General features: G+C 49.7%; 1 protein-coding gene across 7 annotated transcripts in view; it reads right to left on the reverse strand.

Moving 5' to 3' along the window:
* Window positions 1-20,943, reverse strand: part of VASH2 (vasohibin 2) — a 41,021-nt gene that overhangs the window by 12,165 nt on the left and 7,913 nt on the right. For 3 of the 7 annotated variants that reach the window (XM_001170898.7, XM_009441452.5, XM_063792287.1), the window contains 5 exons: window positions 18,176-18,264; window positions 13,655-13,711; window positions 13,088-13,162; window positions 6,473-6,854; window positions 5,364-5,479 (listed from right to left, as the gene is read on the reverse strand). In XM_001170898.7, coding sequence (XP_001170898.2) covers window positions 5,364-5,479; window positions 6,473-6,854; window positions 13,088-13,162; window positions 13,655-13,711; window positions 18,176-18,228 — 683 coding nt within the window. In that variant the 5' untranslated portion in view covers window positions 18,229-18,264. Of the gene's footprint in view, window positions 1-171; window positions 425-1,116; window positions 1,174-1,911; window positions 2,030-5,363; window positions 5,480-5,640; window positions 6,058-6,472; window positions 6,855-13,087; window positions 13,163-13,654; window positions 13,712-18,175; window positions 18,265-20,943 lie in introns of those variants that run through there. The other 4 variants (XR_010150543.1, XR_001712432.3, XR_010150544.1 and 1 more) reach the window with 4 other exon arrangements.

The raw sequence follows: 20,943 nt of genomic DNA on the forward strand, positions 1-20,943 counted from the left end.
ACATTTAGAAATGACGCGATGGCCTTATGTAATGCTGACAGAATAGCACAGGGACAGAGTCACCAAACCCTAGTCCTGGCCATCTTACAGTAAGATTCCCGGAGTTTGTGGAGTGACTGGGTCAAGACCATATTTGTCACTTTCTCATTTCCTCGCCAAAAGCAAGATTACCTGGAGAAAAGGCTGCTTGGCGAAGGCCGTGGGTGGAAGCTGAGGAGCTGCTTCTCTCCAAACATACCTCCAGGAACGCAGCTGTCCTGAGTTCTAGTGTGGCAGAATGGCGGGAGCTGGAATCTAGAGAGGGAAGCTGGGGCTTGGCGCTCCAGCGCTTGTGGCCTCTCACAGCTCTTCTTCTTATTCTCATGTCCTGCACCTCTCTTCCCTCTCCTCCTACACAGTAGACCCTGCAATCTCTTCCCCAGCCCTGCAACTCAGAAGTCAAGGTTTCGGAGGAATTAGGGAGAGAATCTTCCCTCCTCAAACACCTCAATCCATTTGAAACTTCAGCTGAGAGATCTGCCCTCCAGAGTTCCCTCCCAACCTCCAAGTGCTGGAGAAAGAGAAAAGAAGTGGCAAGGGTTTCTGCCACCAAGAATAACCATAGTCTTACTGGATTTGCTAATACAAAATTGTCCACGGGCACCTACAAGCAAACTGGGCTCTGTGGATGGTCAAACCGTTCCAAGGCCACTCGGCCCTAGTTGTGGGGGAAAAAACCCGCAAAGACTCTGACCTACTGGGAGCAGTTTAGGAAAGAGGACTTTTGGGAATCAATGTTTACCCAGGAGGAAGGGCTCGAGGGCAGGGGCGTGAGTCAGGGGGATTCTGAGGCAGGTGGCAATCACTCTTCACCTTTTTTGAAAAGTTGATGATTTCACTGAACCATGAGCCATCACCTCCGTGCTCCTGGGGCTTTCCCCACTGGGGCTGGGATGGACTTTGGGGCGTGGAGGGAGGAGGGTGATGGAAGAGAATTCCCCTCTTCCTGCAGGTCTTCCTTCCTGACCTCGAGTGACCGACCACTCCCTTCCCCAGTCTTTCTCCCCATTCCCAGGCCCACTCTGATGTGCTGGCAGGGTAGGAGGGGAGCGGGAGAGTAGATAGCTTTGCACTCACAACTGAGGCAGTCTAACAGCTGTCCTCTGCAGGCGCAGGGGTGGTCACTTGCCTTGGCTGCATGACAAAGTAGTCAGAGATTAGCGTATGGGCATGGCCTAGGGGATGAAGGACCGGAGGCCCGGTCTGGCCCCCAGGAGAGTGACCAGTTGGGCCCCTCCCAGAATGACTTCACTGGGGCCCAAACATGGGAGCCAGTGCAGGGTCAGACCCCCTAACTTCACCTCCACAACCTCATTATCCAGAGATCCAGGCAACACTGGACAAGGCTGAGCCCCTAAATCACACCCAACGGCTTTATCTGACCCTCTCAGCAGACCCAGTACTTTTAGCCAGTGACTGTTATTTTTCAGGGTCAACCGCCAACTCAGTTTTCCCATTCTGATTCATCAAACACAGGTGGAGGCCTGCGGCTGAAGCAAACGGTAGATGTCAAAGTGTGGTCCCCGGACCAGCAGGATCAGCATCATTAGAAACACCAGTTCTCAGGCTCCATCCCATATGTGCTGAATCAGAAGCTCTGGGAAAGGGGTCCAGCAGTCTTGTTTCAACAAACCCTCCAGGTGATGCTGGTGCACACTCAGAGTTGAGAACAGGACTGCAGGGCCTATCTATCTGTCCTCAGCTGAGCCCTTTCTTCAACTCCTTCACTGGCAGGATAAAGGCCACTTAAGGTACAGTCCTTCAACTTCTACCTCCTCATGTATGTCAAGCTCTCCCTAATGTCCCCCCTTCCTTTGCCCTACCCTCTCCCCCACTCATCACCTTCTAAGCCCTCTCTGTAGCCTTCCATACCATGTGACCCCAGCTGCTCATATATCTTCCTCCATTAATCCCTTTGCTCTTGAACATTCATTTCTTTCTCCTGGTTATTTTCTCCGTGTGTCCAAAGACACTCTGGTCTCTTCCAATTCTAGAAAGACAAAAGCCCCAGGAGAACTCTATAGAGTTTACAAACTACCTAGAATAATCTGCTCTAAGTCCCCCGTCCCCTTACACAGGTGAGGCACAGAGAAGCAGCTTGCTCAAAGCCGCAAGCTGGTTCATGGCAGAGTTGGAGTGAGAAATCAGGTTGCTGCATCTCTGTTCAGGGCTCCTTCTTGATAAAGGAATCCTGGCCTGCATCAGCTCCATCAGCTCTCACTCTCACTCCCTTTCGCAGGCTGGTTCCAGCCCCTCAGCCCTCTCAACACTGCCTTTCTAAATGTCACCTCAGTGCATAGCGCTTCTCCTTCCCCCACTACTTTCCCTCCTCCCCCTTGAAACCCACCCCTCCTCACCTTGTTGCGGCCACTTCTCATCGTTTTTGAAAAGCTTATGTTTTCACTGCTGAGCCCTGAGCCATCACCTCTGTGCTCCTGTGCTTCCCCCAGTGGGGCTGGGGTCGACTCCGGGGCATGCGCGACAGAAGGTAATGGAGGAGAATGCCCTCTTCCTGCAGGTCTTCCTTCCTGACCTCAGGCGACCACTCCCTTTCCCTGGTCTTTCTCCCCATTCCCAGGCCCACTCTGGTGTGCCAGATGGGCAGGAGGGCAGAGGGCAAGTGGTGCCTCAACACCAGAAGGTAGCTTTGCACTCACGGCTGCGGCACTCTGACAGCTGTCCTCTGCAGGCGCAGGTGCACTCACAGCCCTGATCCATCCTCTCCCTCTCTGACTGTTCCTCTTCCATCTTCTGTTCTGGCTCTTTTTCTTGGGCTTCCTCAGGGCCTTGTCGTCACCATTTTTTTTTTTTTTTTTTTTTTTTTTACAGGGCCTCACTCCTTCGCCCAGACTGGAGAGCAATGGTGCTATCCGGGCTTGAAACGCCAGGCTCAAGTGATCCTCCCATCTCAGCCTCCCAAGAAGCTGGGACTACAGGCATGCATCACCATGCCTGGCTAATTTGTTGTTGTTGTAAAGACAGGGTCTCCCTATGTGGCATAGGCATGCTGGTCTCAAATGCCTGGGCTTGTGCAGTTATCTGTCCTTGGCCTCTCAAAGTGTTGGGATTACAGGTGTGAACCACCATGCCCGGCCATTTCTTTTTTCTCTTCTTTCTTTGCTCACAGACTTATCTGGCTGTCATTTCAACTGGCAATTCTAAGTAGATGGCTCCAATACGACTTTTATCCCCCAGCTTCCTCAAACTCCAGGTCTGCATTTTTAGCAGCTCCCCTAATGCCGAAGATGCACCCCACATCCCATCATCCAAACTCAAACTCTCCTTCCTCCACATTTCCCAAACCAGCCACCACCACCTCCTGACTCCTGACATCATCCTGTTACCATGGTTTCTAAGATCTTTACCATCCCCTCGCATTTATGGTCACGTTTCCTGGTTAAAAACTCAACATGGCCCTGTGAATGCAAAGTCCCTGTGGATCCAAGTAAAACGGATCCACCAGGACTAGTCTTCAAAATCGATAGCCACCATTCTGTGCAGGAATCCATTGCCAGGTGGAATGCTTGGGCCTTCATGTCCTCTGGATTCTAGAGTCTAAAGGGAAGGGCAGGCTTTTATAGACTCTGCTCGACATTTGCTGAAGATTGGGAGCTCCTCAGGGAATGACTCAGCCCTCCTTGGGCAAAACAGATAATAAATCAGACAAAATCAGTTCTTTTATGAGCAACTTGCTATTGCTGGGTCACTCACTCTATGCTAAATGACCCTCTGGGAAGAGTTTCTATGTTCATAGTCCTCTGAGACAACAACTACTTTGTGATGACAGCAGTTAATGGATGTTTGAATCAAAGACAGAGAGAGAGATAGGGTAAGGGCTAAGGTTAGGGTCCAGGGTCAAGGGCAGTGGCCAGCATCGGGGGGAGGATTGGGGTCAGGAGGCCACGTGTGAATGGTTGGAAGCCATCCTGCTCCCTGCAAGGACAAACCTATGCCAAAACTGTTCTCATCTTCAGCCTCTCTTGCTACCAGGAACACCTGACCTCTCACTGCTTCACACCTCACACCCTCCTTCCCAACCCAGAACGACAGCCATTGTCACCAAGGCCCTCGTGGCAGTACCTGCTGAACCCAGGACTGGCTGTAGGACGCGGAATGGGGCAAGTAAAGAACCTTCCTTGGAAATGAAAATACTTCATCCTGTCCTGTTCTTCCGAAAACAGAACCTTCCCCGACTCTGCCCTGCCACCTCCCAGAATCAGAGGACCTGGGTTTCAGCCCCATTTCTCACTGACCAGCTACAGAACTTACTACAAGATAACAAGCCCTTTTTGTGTCCTGGTTTCTTCACCTGAAAACAAAACTCGTAAAATGTTCCCTGCTCACTGTACAGGATTGATGTAATGACGATAATGTGCTTGTGTGAAAGCAGTTCACTGTTGACAAGTCACTCTTGTTACATCATCTACTTGGATCTTTACAAACCACCGTGTCAGATAGGCAAGGAGAGCATTTGATACTCTTTTATGGATGAAGAAACCAAGGCTCCCTGAGGAGGAAGGATGTGCCCAGCTGCACAGCTAACACGTGGCACAGTTGGGATTCAACCAAGCCCCCTGTGCACTGTGCCACATGGTTCCAGCACGGCAAGAGGCTGGGTGACACAGCATGCTGCTATTATTAAGAAAAGCAGTATTTTTTCCCAGGATGGCTATAGTTCAAATATTTGCCAGCGGATTATCGCTGGTGAATTTGGGCATCCCCAGCATCTCCAATCTGTCATTGCTTAAGTGGGTTATTTTGATCTAAGAAGTAGATATGGGATCACTGGCCTCAGGGCTGAAATGGAGAGGGTAGAGTTAGCCAAGGAAGAAGAGGAGCCGGTGGGTGTTTCTGATGCCACCGTCCACTGATGGTAATCACACTTTCTGCTGGGTACAGAGGACTACAGAATTTTAGGAAAGTTCATAAATTCTAACAATCCCATTTTATGGGTGAGAAAACTTATGCCCAGAAAGATAACAAAGACATCCCCAAGCAGCTGAGCCAGTTCCAGCCCCAGGTTTCCTAATTCTAAGTCCAAGGCTCCCTCCGGGCCACCTGCATTTCAGACTATTCTTCACCTCATTCTGCCTGGGGCTTATCCCTCCGTTTGTGTGCAACTGACAGCAGAGAAGTGGCAATGGGGGTGATGTGCACAGCGGATCCTTTTCCACAGATGTCCCCTGAATGAGGGGCAGTCCTCTTGGAGATTGCTGTCAGGTTCAAATGCCATGCCCAAGACACAGCTTTGTCCCCATGGGCCAGGACAACCCCTTGAATGTGTGTGTTGGGCTTTGAGTTGGGGAAGAGGAAATATTACTCACGACTTCTCTCGCCGGCCGAGCCTCCTCGGGGGGCTTGCCTGTCTCCTTCTGGGGGACAGGGATTTTCCCCGGCTTCTCACTTGGGTTGGAGAGTGGGCACTTGCAGGTTTCAGGATCTGAAGGAGATGTGAGGAGTTAATCACCCTGGTTCCTAAGGGACCTCCACCCTCAGGTCTTCTTCTAGCACCACATTCCACCCCCCAGCCCAATCATGATGCCATGGTTTAGAAGGCATTGAGCAGGAAGACTTCTAAAAAAGGAGGCTGGAGACACACACATTCCTCTCTCGTCCTGTACTGTCAAGCAGCAAGGGCACCACTTCCAAGACAGATATACAGATGGTCACATTGTGCTCCCTGTGCCGTGTAGAAAGAGGAACACAGCCCAATGCCTCAGTCTCCCCGGGGCTGTGTTTGTTTGCTTGGCAAGTTCCTCTCCTCACGAAGGCAAAGTCCCATCTATATTGCCCCAGAAACCAGCTTGTTCTTCCTCTGATGCTCCCATCCCACACATATGACAGAATGGTTTTAATTGATCAGGAATCTCCACTCCAGGTCCTGCAGAGTGAAGATGACAAGTCCACAAGTGCTAAACATAGCGAGGCCTGAAGTCAGCATAATCCTTTTCTCTTAGTGACTGCACAAGCCCTGGAGGGACATGGACAAGCGGGAATCACATCACTTTGGAGGTAAAACTGAGAGAGAGAAGAGGGACGTATGAGTATAGTCTATATAAGGCCAGCATATAAGGTTTTCCAGGTTTTAATACTGAAAATCTCATGTCCTGGGAAAACCCGCAGTTCCAGGCAAACTAGTACAACTGGTCACCCTATTACATCGACAAAACAGAACAAACTAGAGCTTCAATATAAAATGACTAACACTTTAGATCTGATTTCATAGAAGGAATTGCAGGACAAGACATTGTTTTAACTGTCGCATCTAAATTGATTTTAGATGGCTTTCTTTGCAGTAGTATGTGCAAAGAGAGACTTTAACCTCAAGAAATTTTTGGCCATCCTAGAAAAATGAGGCCTGGAGCAAGAGGCAGAGAGAAAGGAATGGGAAAAGAGCTCTCCTGCATGGCTTCCTTGTCTTCCCAGCACCCACCTTCATTCTCATGTCCCTGGCATATTTCTCCAGCTCCTTCCTTATGTCAGCCCTCAGCATCTTTGAGACGTTGAGGACCAGCTGCTTCCACTCAATGGGCTGGAAGCTATGAGGCTCATGGGGGACGTACAGCCCAATCTTGACCTTCTTGACTGTGTGCAGGTATTTCTTGTAAGAGTCCTCAAAGTCAAAGATGAGGTCACTCAGAGTCCGAAAAGTCAATGGCTTGTCCATCAGCTCAGCCCTGCGGCTCATGCCCAATGAGCCATAGCGGCCATTGCAGTAAATCCCCAGCACAACGTGGTGAAAGTAGTTTCCTGAGAAGTAGGTTTTAAAGCTGATGGGGAACCGCTCGATGGAAGGCTGTCCATTGGTTAAGTAGCTTAGACAATCTGAGTCAAGGAAGAGAAAGGAGGCCTTGAAAATTTGAAGCCTGGATGCAAAGGAAGGGAAAGTGTCTCAGGGTTCAGTGAGTCCATCCCCCTGCCTCTGAGCAGGCCCACATCTAACTTTTCCAGACTAATCCTTTTATAAAGGACTCGCTTGTTATGTTTGACTATCTACTATATGTTGTATATCCAAACCAAGTTAATATGAGACAAAGAGAAAAACTTGTCATTTTCTTCAGTAATTACATACATGCAAAACAAAACAATAACAAGGCACTTTTTCCTCTGCTCCTGGGGCTCACACAGGCTGCAACCCGGCCTGGAACAGCCTCATGACTATCCCTTCCCCTCTCCTGGGTGTCTTGCCTCCCTGACCTTCCTCATCCTAGCTTAGGTATTCTTGCTCCCTGCCCCACCCCAAGTCAATTGGTAAAGGCTTTGGACCTGGAACAATTGGGAATGCAGGAGGTGGCAATGAAGTGTGAATGCAGGCAGGGGAGTATATAACCTGAGCTTTTCCAGGGAAGGGGGAGCAGCAGCACCAAGCCTGGGATCATCTTTCCAAAACACACAAGAACCCCCATGGCACTTGGTGCTTACCCATCCTGTACTGTAATTGTTTGTATCTTGTGAGGGCAGGGGTTGTGTCTCACATCCTGGCATTCCCTGGGCACAGCACTGGCCTGGTACACAGATGGGCTTGTTTAATGCTTACAGAAAGAACGAACCTTAGATTGTGGATGTGCACTGCCTTACACTTAAAAGGGCTGCTCTCGGTGCCAGAGCTAATCCAAGTGCCCTGAAGAGAAGGATGCTGACAGAATCCATCCACAGCACTGGCGGCAGCCTTGTCCTCTCCTCTCGGTTTAATCACGGATGCCTCCACTCTCTAGAAAGAAAGCAGTTTTGTACCTGCTTTCTCTTCACTTTATCATGTGAGATCACCTGGCAGTTAGGGAGTGAAATCACATCCTTCTGAGTCCTCTTACGTAAATTCCTAGCTGCTTTCTGGGGCAAGTTCTCTGGGGCTGGAACAAGGGCATTCCTTAGCTGCTTAAGTCAGTGTGACAAACACTTACCCTGAGTGTCTGCTGTGCCCGACAGCCTGCCAGGTAGGGCTGTGGAGCCAAAGATAAGAACACAGCCCTTCTCCGGAGGTCTGGTGGGAGATGGACTCAGAATGCACACAATGTGATCAGTATGGCAATTCCTCAAATAATTCAACAGGATTACCCTAGGACCTGGCAATTCCACTTCTGGGTGCATACCCAAAAGAATTGAAAGCAGCGACCCCAACAGGTATTTGTACACCCATGCTCTGAACAGCATCATTTGCAATAGCCAGAAGGTGGAAACAACGCAAATATCCATCGATGGATAAAGGGATGAACAAAATGTAGTGTATACATGTAATAGAATTTATTCAGCCTCATAAGGGAGGGAAATTCTGCAATGTGCAGAATGAGCCTTGAAGACATGCTGAGTGAAATCAGCCTAATACAAAAGGACAAATATGGTATGATTCCACTCATCTGCAGTACCTGGAGTAGCAAGTGCATACAGACAGAGAGTAGAACGGTGGTGGGCAGGGGCTGGAGGGGGGAAATGGGGAGTACTTTTTAACGGGTATGGGGTTTCATTTCTGGGGAGGAATGGTGGTCTTTTTTTTTTTTCATTTTTTTGAGACAGAGTCTCACTCTGTCACCCAGGCTGGAGTGCAGTGGTGTGATCTCAGCTCACTGCAGCCTCTGCCTCCCAAGTTCAAGCGATTCTCCCGCCTCAGCCTCCTGAGTAGCTGGAATTACAGGCACCCGCCACCACACCTGGCTAATTTTTGTATTTTTAGTAAAGACAGGGTTTCACAATGTTGGCCAGGCTGGTCTCAAACTCCTGACCTCAGGTAATCTGTCCTCCTCGGCCTCCCAAAGTGTTGGGATTACAGGCATGAGCCACTGCGCCTGGCCGGAATGGTGGTCATTTTGCAGAGCATTATGAATGCACTTAATGTCACTGAACTGTGCACTTAAAAATGGTTAAAATGGTAAATTATGTTATATTTTACCACAATAAAAACCAAAACACAATGTGAAGTGTGCTATAAGAAAGGCAAGCCTAGCAACCTCTGGGTGGACAGAGGAGGGGCCTCAGCAGAGTCACACTGGAATTCATCTTACAGGATAAGTAGTCAGCCAGGTGGAGAAGTGGGGAGGAGACAAGAGAGAGCACCAGTCCCTCATGTCACGAGTCACTGATCTTGAGGATTTCTCCCATCGTGACGTCAACTGGTAAAGCCTTGGGACCTGGAGCAACTGGGAATGGAGAGGGAGGTGGCGAGGTAGTATGGAGGCAGGCAGGGGAGTAACCTGACCTTTTCCAGGGAAGCGGGAGCAGCAGCGCCAAGCCAGGGATCATCTTTCTGGCATCCAGCCTCCTGGGGCTATTCCTAACCTGCCTCTCATAATGAACCTGTTTCTTTAATAAACCACAGTGCTTTAGTACCACAGGCAAGCCCCACCATGGCCAGTGAGGCCCCCCAAAATACCTGCCATAGTTCACAAGATAATTTGGAAGCAAAGATCTACCTCTCCAGCATGCACGTAAAAGCATGCGCATGCCCTTAAGCAAGATAAAAAGAAGTGGCTCAGAACTAATGAATCCTGAACTCTGGGCCAAAGTCAAAAAAAGAGAAGGCAAGGAAGGACAGGCCAATGGACACAGGCGTCCAAGCAGCCAAGCCAACCAGTTTCAAAGTTGTTGAGCCAGGACCTGCAGAAGGGCCTGTGGGAGACACAGACGGATGAACCATTCATATCCTTCACTATCCCCGAGTGGAAAGCAGGACCCAGGGATGCTGACCAAAGCAAAGAGAAAAGACAGAGATGCTGTAACTTTTAGAATCCAGGTCTGTTTGGGAGGCTGAGGCGGGCAGATCACCTGAGGTCAGGAGTTCGAGATCAGCCTGGTCAACATGGTGAAACCTCATCTCTACTAAAAATACAAAAACTTAGCCGAGATCGCGCCACTGCACTCCAGCCTGGATCACAGACCGAGACTGTGTCTCAAAAAAAGAATTCGGGCCAGGTGCAGTGGTTCACGCCTATAATCCCAGCACTTTGGGAGGCCGAGGTGGGCGGATCACGAGGTCAGCAGATTGAGACCATCCTGGCTAACACAGTGAAACCCTGTCTCTACTAAAAATACAAAAAAATTAGCCGGGCATGGCGGTGTGCGCCTGTTGTCCCAGCTGCTGGGGAGGCTGAGGCAGGAGAATGGCGTGAACCCGGGAGGCAGAGCTTGCAGTGAGCCGAGATCTCGCCACTGCACTCCAGCCTGGGCGACAGACCAAGACTCTGTCTCAAAAAAAAAAAAAAAAAAAGAAGAATTCGGATCTGTGTTTCCTGTCTGTGTGCAAGAGTCAAATTTCCCTGAGTTCAGCAGCGTGAACTGAAGCTCTCCACCTTCCTGCACTTTTCTGAAATGTCAGAAGGATAAGAACAAAGGAAAACCACAAGCACACTGTCTCTGATTTGGACAGGCTCAAAGGCTCTTCCTGGGTCTATCCCCACAATTCCAAAAGGTCGTGGGTGATTCCAGTGGCATGATGCACAAATGTATAAAACTGTGCAGGCATGAGACTATTGTGTAAGGGAGGTGGTCATTTCAATGACCTAAATCCAGAGGCACTCAGACACCCCTCAACAAAGAGTCTGAAGTTAGCTTGTCTACCCCATGAAGGGCCTGGGCTTGTGTTCCCCTTCGTTGATCTCTTCCACCAGCAAATCCCCAGCCAATCATCTGCCCCCATTAAACTTGCAGGAGGCTTCGCTGAACAGCTGTGGCTGACTCCTGCCACTAAAGAGTTGGGGCCTTGAGCCATCTGCTGCCCCGACCCCCATTCCCAGCCTCCTGCTGGGTTCCCCAGGCACATGTTTCATCTCCTTTGTGGGAAACAGGGAGGAGGATGACAAGAGGGTTGGAGAGGGGCCTCAGTAAGGTTCAAGTTTCCATTTTTCAAATGTCAGCCAAGGCACCTGTGGTCAATCTGGTTTCAGATCAGGGCTGCAAGTGTTCCACAGACTGCAGAGAGGCACAGAGATTCTCCTTCCCACAAAGATGTCCAGGAGACCCAGAAAACAGACTAGACCAATCCTCCTGTCCCCAGTCTAATTCTGAGCCACATGTCCTTCCACTGACCTCTCCATCCCCTTTCTCTCCTGGTTTTCTTTCTACCTCTCTTTCCTTCTTAAGTCTCTTTCATGGGCTCTTTGTGCCAAACTAGACCAAAAAATACTGATTTCATCTTTGATCTTTTTCTCCTTTCACTTATTGAACAGTAAGCATAACCTCCTAATCACAGCTCCTAAATTCGCATTTCCAGTGCAGATTCCCCTGTGAGCTCCACATTGCAAATACCTCATTCCGACATCCCACAAGGCACCTCAAATTTCACATGTCCAAATCTGAGCTCATCTTTCCCTAAATCCGATCCTCTCCTTGAAGTCCTTCCCTTGTGGCATTATCATGCAAGCCAGAAATGTGGAGTCACTGCCTTTCTCCAATAACTCGTCCCATCTAAGCAGTCCCCTAGTGGTGGTGATGATGTATGCCTCCATCCCTTCCCTCCACCTTCACTGGCACTGTCTTAGTTCAGGTCTGCATTGACGCATATCCTTTCTCTGCCACTCTCATTCCTCCAGCTAATCCCGCAGTCGATTGCCCAATTCAGAAACCTGGAGACGTTGACTCCTTCCTCATCAACTCCTGCGTCTGGTTGGCCTGCAAGTCCTATACATTCTATCTCCTTGATAGCTCTTAAAACCATTCCCTGAAATCCATTCCCATCCCCAGGGCCATGAGTCTAGCCTCACCATTCCCTCATGTAACAGCTCCCAATGGGCTTTGCTGATCCAGCCCAGCCTTTCCCAATCTGTCCTTCAGCCTGTGCTTTGAAGAACTACCTCTCTAGAGCATATACCTAAGCATGCCGCACCTCTGCTTCAGAGCTTTCATCTGGGTTGCCCACTGCCTTTTGGAAAAAAGTCATTTCTCAGCACAGCGCTCAAGGATCTAACTGATCTTGCCTGGGACCATCTCTCAAGCTCCTGTCTTGCAGTGTTTCCTTTTCCACTGTCCCTTACAGCCATCCATCCCATAGGACTTCGGAGCATCTTTGCTCTTCTATCTGATTGTGGCAGATCAGGCTCAAAGGCTGTTCCTGGGTCTATCCCCACAATTTCAAAAGGTTGTGGGTGATTCCAATGGCATGATGCTCGAATGTATAAAATTGTGCAGGGATGAGACTATTGTGTAAGGGAGGTGGTCATCACCACCAATATGTCGATGCCATCACAGTTTCTCTGCACCATATTCCTCTCAGGCTGAAGAGCCAGGAGTCTGGTGAAAAATGGAACAGAAAGTGTGGGAGAAGCTAGACCCTTGTTTTAGCTGTAGGTTCTGTCAAGTCAGGATACACCACCACTGCTTGGTCTCCTCCACACGCCACTCTTAGAATTTTCCCTGGCGGGCCAGGCGCGATGGCTCCTGCCTGTAATCTCAACACTTTGGGAGGCTGAGGTGGGCGGATCGCTTGAGCTCAGCAGTTTGAGACCAGCCTGCTGGTGAAACATGGTGAAACCTCATCTCTACCAAAAATACAAACAAACAAACAAACAAAAAATTAGCCGGGCATGGTGGCCTGCGCCTGTAATCCCAGCTACAGAGGAGGCTGAGGTCAGAAGGTCACTTGAGCCTGGGAGGCGGAAGTTGCAGCAAGCTGAGATCACATCACTGAATTTTCAAAGACATTTCCCTGGAGATGGGTTTGGATACTAGCACTCTTGGCTCTGATTGCATTTCCCCTTGACTGTCTTTCCTGCTGCAATGTCATATTAATGCAAAGAACAGCCACATACACACTCTCTCTAGTCCCTCCAAGTTAGAATTCTCCTTGTGATTAGTGAGTCTGTAAGGTCACTGGCCTGAGAGCTGGCCCTGATGGAGGCTGAAGCTCACAGGTTAGACTGATATTGGTCCAAGAAGCCAAGCATTGATTTGGTTCAATTCTACATGGTGAAAGTTAAAGAGATGAACCAGAGGAGTTTGACACTTTCCTCAAAGGAGATAATGGGCATCATCTCTGCGAATTTACAATGTTAAAGGCACAACCAGCCCCATTGTGAAGCCGCCATTTATGGAGTCAACTAAGCATACATAACTTAAAGGATACATGCCCAGGATGACAGCTTCAAGGCATTTGATAGGCAAGGACTCTCGGGTCATTTCTTTTGCTGTTTCCATTAACCTGTAGGATAGAGCACAGCAGAGGATCTCAGAACCTATTTAATTACACACTCGGTCAGTCTGTCAATCCATCAGCATGCCTGTCCCCACACCAGGAACCACGCAAGAGCACGGAGGGAAAAGGGAGAAGTCACCTTGCAGGAAGGCACCAAAGCACAAGAGTTAATTCCTGGAGTTAGTGCCAGTATTCCATAGCACCCTCCCAATGCCCCAGGACGGAGGCATTACAATAGAACAAATAAATGAAGCCTCGAGAGGCAGAGTTTACAAGCCTCCTCCACCCTGGAAGCTAGAATTCACCACTGAGCTCCACTGTCAGAGTTGCTCAGTCCTCAGTCCCACCTCCAACCTGGCCCTGGGGCACCCTCCGCCTCCACCCCTTACAGACTAGGATACCTGAGCCATGGGCTACGGGAATAGAGGTTGGGAGAGGAAGCTGGCAGCTCGAATGTAGGAGAGAGGTCATCTGGCCCATAGATCATGCACCACTTACCCACTCAGCGGTCTCATTTTCCTAATTTCAAAGAACTGGGTCCCTGTGTGATTATATCTGTGTAAAGTATGTAAAGGGAAAGTGACAGAAAACTCCAAAGGTCCCACTAATGTGGCAGAGAAAGCTATGCATTCTGATTTCTCAATGAGATGAGGATGTGAGGGCTTTCAGAAGTCGCCAGCACCCAGAAGGTAGCTAGTAGCCTCTAACTCCTCACTATCCTGCCCTGGAAATCTAATTTCTAACTTAGGCTTCAAAGTACCATGGACCTTTATAATAGCTTTTTTCAATCTGCTCTGTATTCCGGGTAGTTGACTATTTGTCTTAATTCACCTACTAGACTACAAGCTCTTTGAGAGCTGGTACTATTCTCTTTTTAAAAAAACAAGTTTTTTAAAGACATGGTCTTGCTATGTTGCCCAGGCTTGTCTTGAACTCCTGGGCTCAAGTGATTTTCCTGCCTCAGCCTCCCAAGTAGCTGGGACCTCAGGTATACACCACCATACCTAGCTAGAACTATTCTTTCATTATCTTTATATCACCCATAAAACCTGGCAGAAGGCCAGGTGCAGTGGCTTATGCCTGTAATCCCATTGGGAGGCTGAGGCGGGTGGATCACCTGAGGTCAGGAGTTCGACACCAGCCTGGCCAACATGGTAAAATCCAGTCTCTACTAAAAATACAAAAATTAGCCAAGTGTAATGGCATGGGCCTGTAATCCCAGCTACTCAGGAGGCTGAGGCAGGAGAATCACTTGAATCTAAGAGGCGGAAGTTATGGTGAGCCGAGATCTCACCACTGCACGTCAGCCTGGGCAACATAGTGATACTCTGTCTAAAAAAAAGAAAAACCTGGCAGAAACCCAACATATGCAAGTTAACAAATGTTACTAAATGAATGAGGAATACATGAATGGATGGATGAATATATGGATGGATGGAAAGGTGGATGGATGAATGAGTGGATGGATGGAATGGAAGGGTGGATGGGGACGGATGGAAGCAAGGATGAAAGGGTGGATTGTTAGCAGTAGGGCTTTTCAGTAGCGCATAGACTCTGTAGCAGGGCTTACTGTGGAGATGTCACTTTTTTTCATGCCTGTGCTGGCACTTGGCATTGATTACTAAATCTGAGAAGCTGCACCACTATTCACTATCTAGGATTTAGCTGACTGCCCAGAAGGTCTCAGGGACTGACCAGCTTGCACCAAGTTGTTCTGAAGGAGATGGAGAGTTCCCTGATGCCGTGCTCTCTGAGGACTGGGTTTTGATTTTTCTGAGCCTAATGAGAAGTTGCTTTGTAGGTTTTGCTCTTCTGCCTCAAACAAAAGCCTATAGGAAAAGTGCACATCGGGAAGGGCTAATGAAGCCTGAATTTCTATGCCCAGAGCTGCTGCAGGCCAGGTGGGGATGGGACAGTCAATGGGTGCCCCACAGTGACAGCGGCGCCTAGCGGCACTTCGATCCCTCCTGAAAAGGGCTGGGATTCCTCTCCTGGCACAGCTGTGCTTGGTCACTCAGACACAAGCACACAAAACCCCTTGAAGAGCTCAGTATAAGCAGATTCTGGGCTCCAGCCCTGGAGAGTCTGATTTCAGGCCATGGATCATAACCCCGGATGCTACTCAGAGTCACCTCACCTTAGATGACTGAGCAGGAAGCTCCAGGGTGAGGGCTGGGGGGCCTCCCAAAATCACCAGTTTGAGAGTTACTGACCTGGGCATTAAGAACAACAACTAACCATACAGTCTTGCCCAGTTTTTAAAACATACAACATACAAGATCTTAGAGGTAAAAGAGGAAAATGAGGGGCTAAATATTCTCATTGTGAAGTGATTTCTTTACCTCACCAAAAATTTTATACAAGCAACGAGGTTCCTGGTACATAAAGTAGAATTCAATTGGCAAAAATTCAGTTCTATGCCCAACTTTCCTCCGCTCACATATCTAATTTATACATCTAGTGTAACAAATGAGACAAACGTAGAGTAAAATAATAAAAAAAGTGTACCTGAACATCTTCTTTCAGTTCCTTAGAGTTAATCATTGAGTCCCTGAAAGTGGGCTGGGGAGAAGTCCGCTCTAAACATGCCCTGAGCGGGAGATACTCACTGAGCCCGAATTTGCTGTTAGAAGGCTTCTCCCCCAATCCAGCAGAGCTCATCACATGGCACCTCTCTCTCCAGAACCCCATGCAACACCAGTACTCTTGTTGGTTGCTGCCGAGGATGTCTGAGGGGAAGGCAGGATTTGTCCTTTCCTATCCCCACCGCCAGCTGAGCACATTCACAGTCAGGACTGACGCCAACCAGTCCCCATATCCTGGCACCTGTCACTGTGTCCAGGACAAAGCAGCAGGAAGTCCCAAGGAACTAAATAAAAGTCAGGTCAGCAGGTAGAAGAGTGGGGTGCCCTGTCTTCCTCGTGCAGTGGCCCCAGTGGGCAGGGGGCTGGGAGCAGGTCCCCGCAGCCTGCTGGTGCTTCCCTTCTCTGGCCCTCTCTGCAGTCAGTGATGCTGTTCGTCATTGACCTTCGCAGTCATAATGGGTCAGAGAAGAGAAAAATGGAAAAGCAGATCCTTCAGGGCAACCATGAAAATGTGGCAGAGAATATGCTGTCAGGTTTACAGCAGTGTGAGCAAATGATATGTAAAGCACATGCAAATTTGCCCCATCAATGCATTGCCAGTTTAATTCTCTTAACTCTCAGCCAGATGATCCTTGTGAAGACCATGTCCTAGATAGAAGTGGGGAACCTTAAAGCCTATAATCAGTTGACTTTAAGTTAAAAAAAAAAGAGAGCTGGGGAGGCATTCTAATTGCTGTCACCTTCTAGAATAGCCTATGAGGAGTCAGTCACATCCAGAAAGGGTCAGCTCTTGGGGTCCAGGTCTGCTCTGGCAGGAGTTTGTGCCTTGGGACCATGTGGAACTCCCCATGCAGGTCCCAGAGTGGGGATCAGCACAAACACCAGACAGCCTTCCAAGGGCTAGGGCCGCCAGCCTCACTCTTGGAGACCGGCGCTACCTCCTCCTCCTAATATTGCCTTAGGATTTTACTGGAAAGATGCCATGTTGGGGAGTTGATGATCCGTGAAGTGAAAACAGAGAAGCCAATCAAGTAATCTCCCTACCCAAATGAGCAGAAATTGGTGTTTTCCGATCTAGTAAACACCAAGCCCTGTGGGGGAGGTGCTAGTGTTTGGTCCCTGCAAGGAAGACACAAAAATCCACCAGAAAGATTTTTGCCATAACATAGAATGGAGGGGCTTTTCTGGGACACGTGGGGCATGTGTGCAGTGCCCCCTGAAATCCTTTCTGCCTCAGGGCTGGGTATGGACAGACAAACAGAAAGCCAGTCAATGTGCCTGGGACCTTGTAGAACAGGCTATGTTTTATACATTCACGGAGGAAGGATAGCGGTCCACAGAAGCTTGACCTCCTGGACAATGTGCTGGGGTCCAGCTTCCCATCTGACTCCTCTATAAAATACCAGAAGGGGCAGGTGGACCACCCGCTCCTGCCCCTCTGTCCCTACAGCATTGCTCGTGGGAGTTCTCAGAACTGATCTAATCCTGACTGCAAACAACCTGCGGATGCGGAGAAGAAAGGGACCAAACCAGCTGGTCTGAACTCAGACTGAACCCAGTGAGTTTCTTAAGTCTTCTTCAAGCTCGAGTCAGGGAAGAGGGCCCCCAATCCCAGAAGCCGAACCATTCATGTAGAACCAAGCAGGTCACCAGCCTGGGTCACCTGAGGAAACAAAGGCAGCACCAGGTGGGCCTCTTGTAGATCATGAGCAGTTAGGGATGAGGGCAAAACAGAGAAAGAGAAAATGAATGGAAGAGTAGGAGGGAAGAAGGCAATAGACAGTGGAGGGCTCCGTGTGGTGACTCACGCCTGTAATCCCAGCACTTTGGGAGGCCGAGGTGGGCGGATCACTTGAAGTAAGTTCCAGGCCAGCCTGACTAACATGGTGAAACTCTGTCTCTACTAAAAATACAAAAATTAGTCAGGTGTGGTGGCGGATGCCTGTAATCCCAGCTACTCAGGAGGCTGAGGCAGGAGAATCACTTGCACCCAGGAGGTGGAGGTTTCAGTGAGCTGAGAGTGTGCCAACGCCCTCCATCCTGGGTGACAAAGCAAGTCCTCATCTCAAAAAGAAGGACAGTGAAGGAGAACAGGAGGAGGGGAACAAAGATGCCCAAGAGAAAGGAAGTGGAGAAAGAGGAGAAGATAGAAGGAAGAGGGGTGCTCAGGGGAAAAAGGGAAAGGACAGGGAAGAGGAGGGAGAAAGAGAAGCCAGAAGGGCTCAAGGGGAACCAGCCTGCCCTACTGGGTCACTGCAATTACAACCTCCACGCACACTCTTTCTAGACTCCCACCCGGGCCATCCCTCCATGCCTGGCCTCACCAACCTTAGAGAGCTTTTGATGACCAGCTGGGGACAGATTTGCCACCAGGCTTGCGATCACCATGCCTCTCCCCTGGCTGGGTGTGCTCAGACCTTGGTTGGAAGGATACTGTAGGGTCTTCATGTAATTCTGGATCGCCTGGAGCCAGTCTGGGATCGTCATCGACAGCCTGTAGTTTGGGACCTGGGGTATTGAAGGCTGCAGAAAAATAGAGAAGAGGAGGTGTTTATGAAGGAGGCGCTCTGGGGCCCAGCTTCTGGGGACAGGCAGATGGCTAAAGCCACCAGAGAGAGAGGTGCTCCTGAGAGCCGATGGCAGCATGGTCACCCTGGCGTGGTTACCTGATTGAGCAGTGCCTCCTCCATGAGGTCTCCCAGGAACAGTGGGTCCCTCATTGAAGCTCTGCCTCTCTGAGTTCCCTCTGAGTCATGGTGGCTCTCTATGGCCCTCCGTGCTGTGTGAATACAGCCTTTTTCCCTGCAGGAGGCTAATGCCTCCTTGAGGCGAAGGACTATGTTCTATCATGTCCCCCCACCGAGCCTGGCCCAGGACGGACACGAAAGCATTCCAGCATTCCAACAATGATTGCATAATGCCTGCTGCATGGCAAATGGTGATCCACTACAAGTGCTCTACTGCAGGGCAACATTTACACAGAATATAAAGTGAATGGATGCCGGGCGCCGTGGCTCACACCTGTAATCCCAGCACTTTGGGAGGCCAAGGCGTGTGGATCACATGAGTCCAGGAGTTTGAGACCAGCCTGGGCAACATGGTGAAACCCCATCTCTAAAATTCAAATAGATAAATAAATAAAGTGAATGGTGCCCTAGAGAATTGCAACATGGCACTACGAGTGCCACATCTCAATACCACCCTCCCTGCAACGCCCAGTGTGTCCCTTTCTCTGAGTCCCACCCCCAGATGGATTAGGGAAGATCCCTCCTCTTGCCTCGACTCTCCCCAGACAAGTGCAGCTCCTCTGGCTCACACGCCATCTTACCACTTTACCCCTCACAGCAGCTCCATCAACACACTCACTTCCTAGTCTGCCCCTCAATCAACACTCCCTGAATGTCTACAACATAGCAGACGAAGTCCTAATCCCTGCCAGGAAGAGAAGGAACCAAAGTCAGGCAAGGACTGGAAAGGGGGAAGCAGGTCCCTCTTCTCAGGAATTTAGAGCTAAGATATCCACTCGGCTCTGAGCAGCCATACCCTGAAGGCCAAGAGCAAGAACGGACAGGGACGTCCAATCAAGTCACTGCTGAAAAGCCAGGCACGGTTTGGGGTTTTCTTGGTTGGTTTTGTTTTTTGCTTTATTTCACCTATATGTTTCTCGGTCTTCTGACCTCTGTTTCCCTGGGGTCCTTGGTGACAGAGAATCTCAGCCCACGTGGGTGGGGCTCCGGCAGTGCTGCTGCTGGGAAGGAGAAAGGAGGCTCCTCCAGGCCAAGTCACTTAAGGAGAAGCAGAAAGGGCCTGAGGACAGGTGAGGCCCATCCTCAGAGCAAACAGGGCAAGGGCAGCCCTGGGGATTTGGTGCTCCGCTGATGGAAGGGGACTCCACTGGGGAGATGCAGGGATGGCCCTGTGCAGCCAGGCCAGGCAGCAGAGCCAGACACTGCCTAAGGCTGTTCGAGGCTCTCTCCCTGACTCTCCAGGCGCCAGCCCCAGTGTGAGGCTGAGGGCACGCTGCCCCCCGCATGGGCATCGGGGTCTTTCCATGCTTTCACCCCGCTGCCTGCACTTACTGCAAGTACTCCTTGACATTCCTTTCCTCTCACTGCCTCAATTCTCTCTTGGCTTTGAAATGTCCTACTTCACAGCAACTGCCTCCTCAGCTGGAAGGAAACTCATCAGAATCACACTTCCTGCATTACAGCCAAGGTATTGTGTGTGTGTGTGTGTGAATGTGCGTGTGAATGTGAGTGTGTGTGCACACTCAGGCACAGCTATTCTGCAAGCTCCATTTTTTTACAACATGTCAACCCAAATCAATCACATTGCTGTCTGAGAGAGTCATTTCAGGGGGCAAGGCATTGAATATTTGCTCCCATGACACAGAGACACACACACACACACAGAGCAAGTCAAAATGTAAAGCGTATTCTGTGTTTCTGCCCTAGCACACACTAGAAAGTGTTCTATGTAAAAAATGTGCCAGAGATTTCACAAAGTGGGGAGAGAAGGGGAGACGCGAACAAGTATGTCTTTAGCACCTCCTATGTTTCAAGCTTTAGGCCCTGTACAAACGAAAGAGAGAGAAAGCCCAGGAGCAGAGGCAGAGAGGAGGGGAATTCTAGTTTATTAAGACATACGCAGGTTGGGCGCAGTGGCTGACGCCTGTAATCCCAGCACTTTGGGAGGCCGAGGTGGACGGATCGCTTGAGCCCAGAAGTTCGAGACCAGCCTGGGCAACATGGCGAGACCCCATCACTGAAAAAAAAGAAAGAAAGAAAGAAAGAAAGAAAGAAAATTAGCCGAGCATGGTGGTGCACGCCTGTAGTTTCAGCTACTCAGGAGGCCGAGGTAGGAAGATGGCTTGAGCCCAGGAGGTCAAGGCTGCAGTGAGCCATAAATGGGCCACCGCACTCCAGCTTGAGTGACAGAGCAAGACCCTGTCTCAAAAAAAAAGACATAAACATTTCTGCACAGAAAAGCACAGTCTGAACCTCTTTAATAGAAAAGCTGGTAACCGTGGGAAAATGCTCCAAGGAATCACCAGCCACCTAAGAGATCCCCAGAGGGGTGTCCCTAGGCCAGAGCCTTGCTGTAACCAGTGACTTAGTTCAAGAGTCTGCTGAAGGACTGACCACCAAATTATTTCAACCCCCCTCAAGCCCAGCAGAGCCTACAAGAGCTGGATGGCAGGGT

The sequence above is a fragment of the Pan troglodytes genome, chromosome 1 (genome assembly GCF_028858775.2).
Source record: "Pan troglodytes isolate AG18354 chromosome 1, NHGRI_mPanTro3-v2.0_pri, whole genome shotgun sequence".
NCBI lineage: Eukaryota > Metazoa > Chordata > Mammalia > Primates > Hominidae > Pan > Pan troglodytes.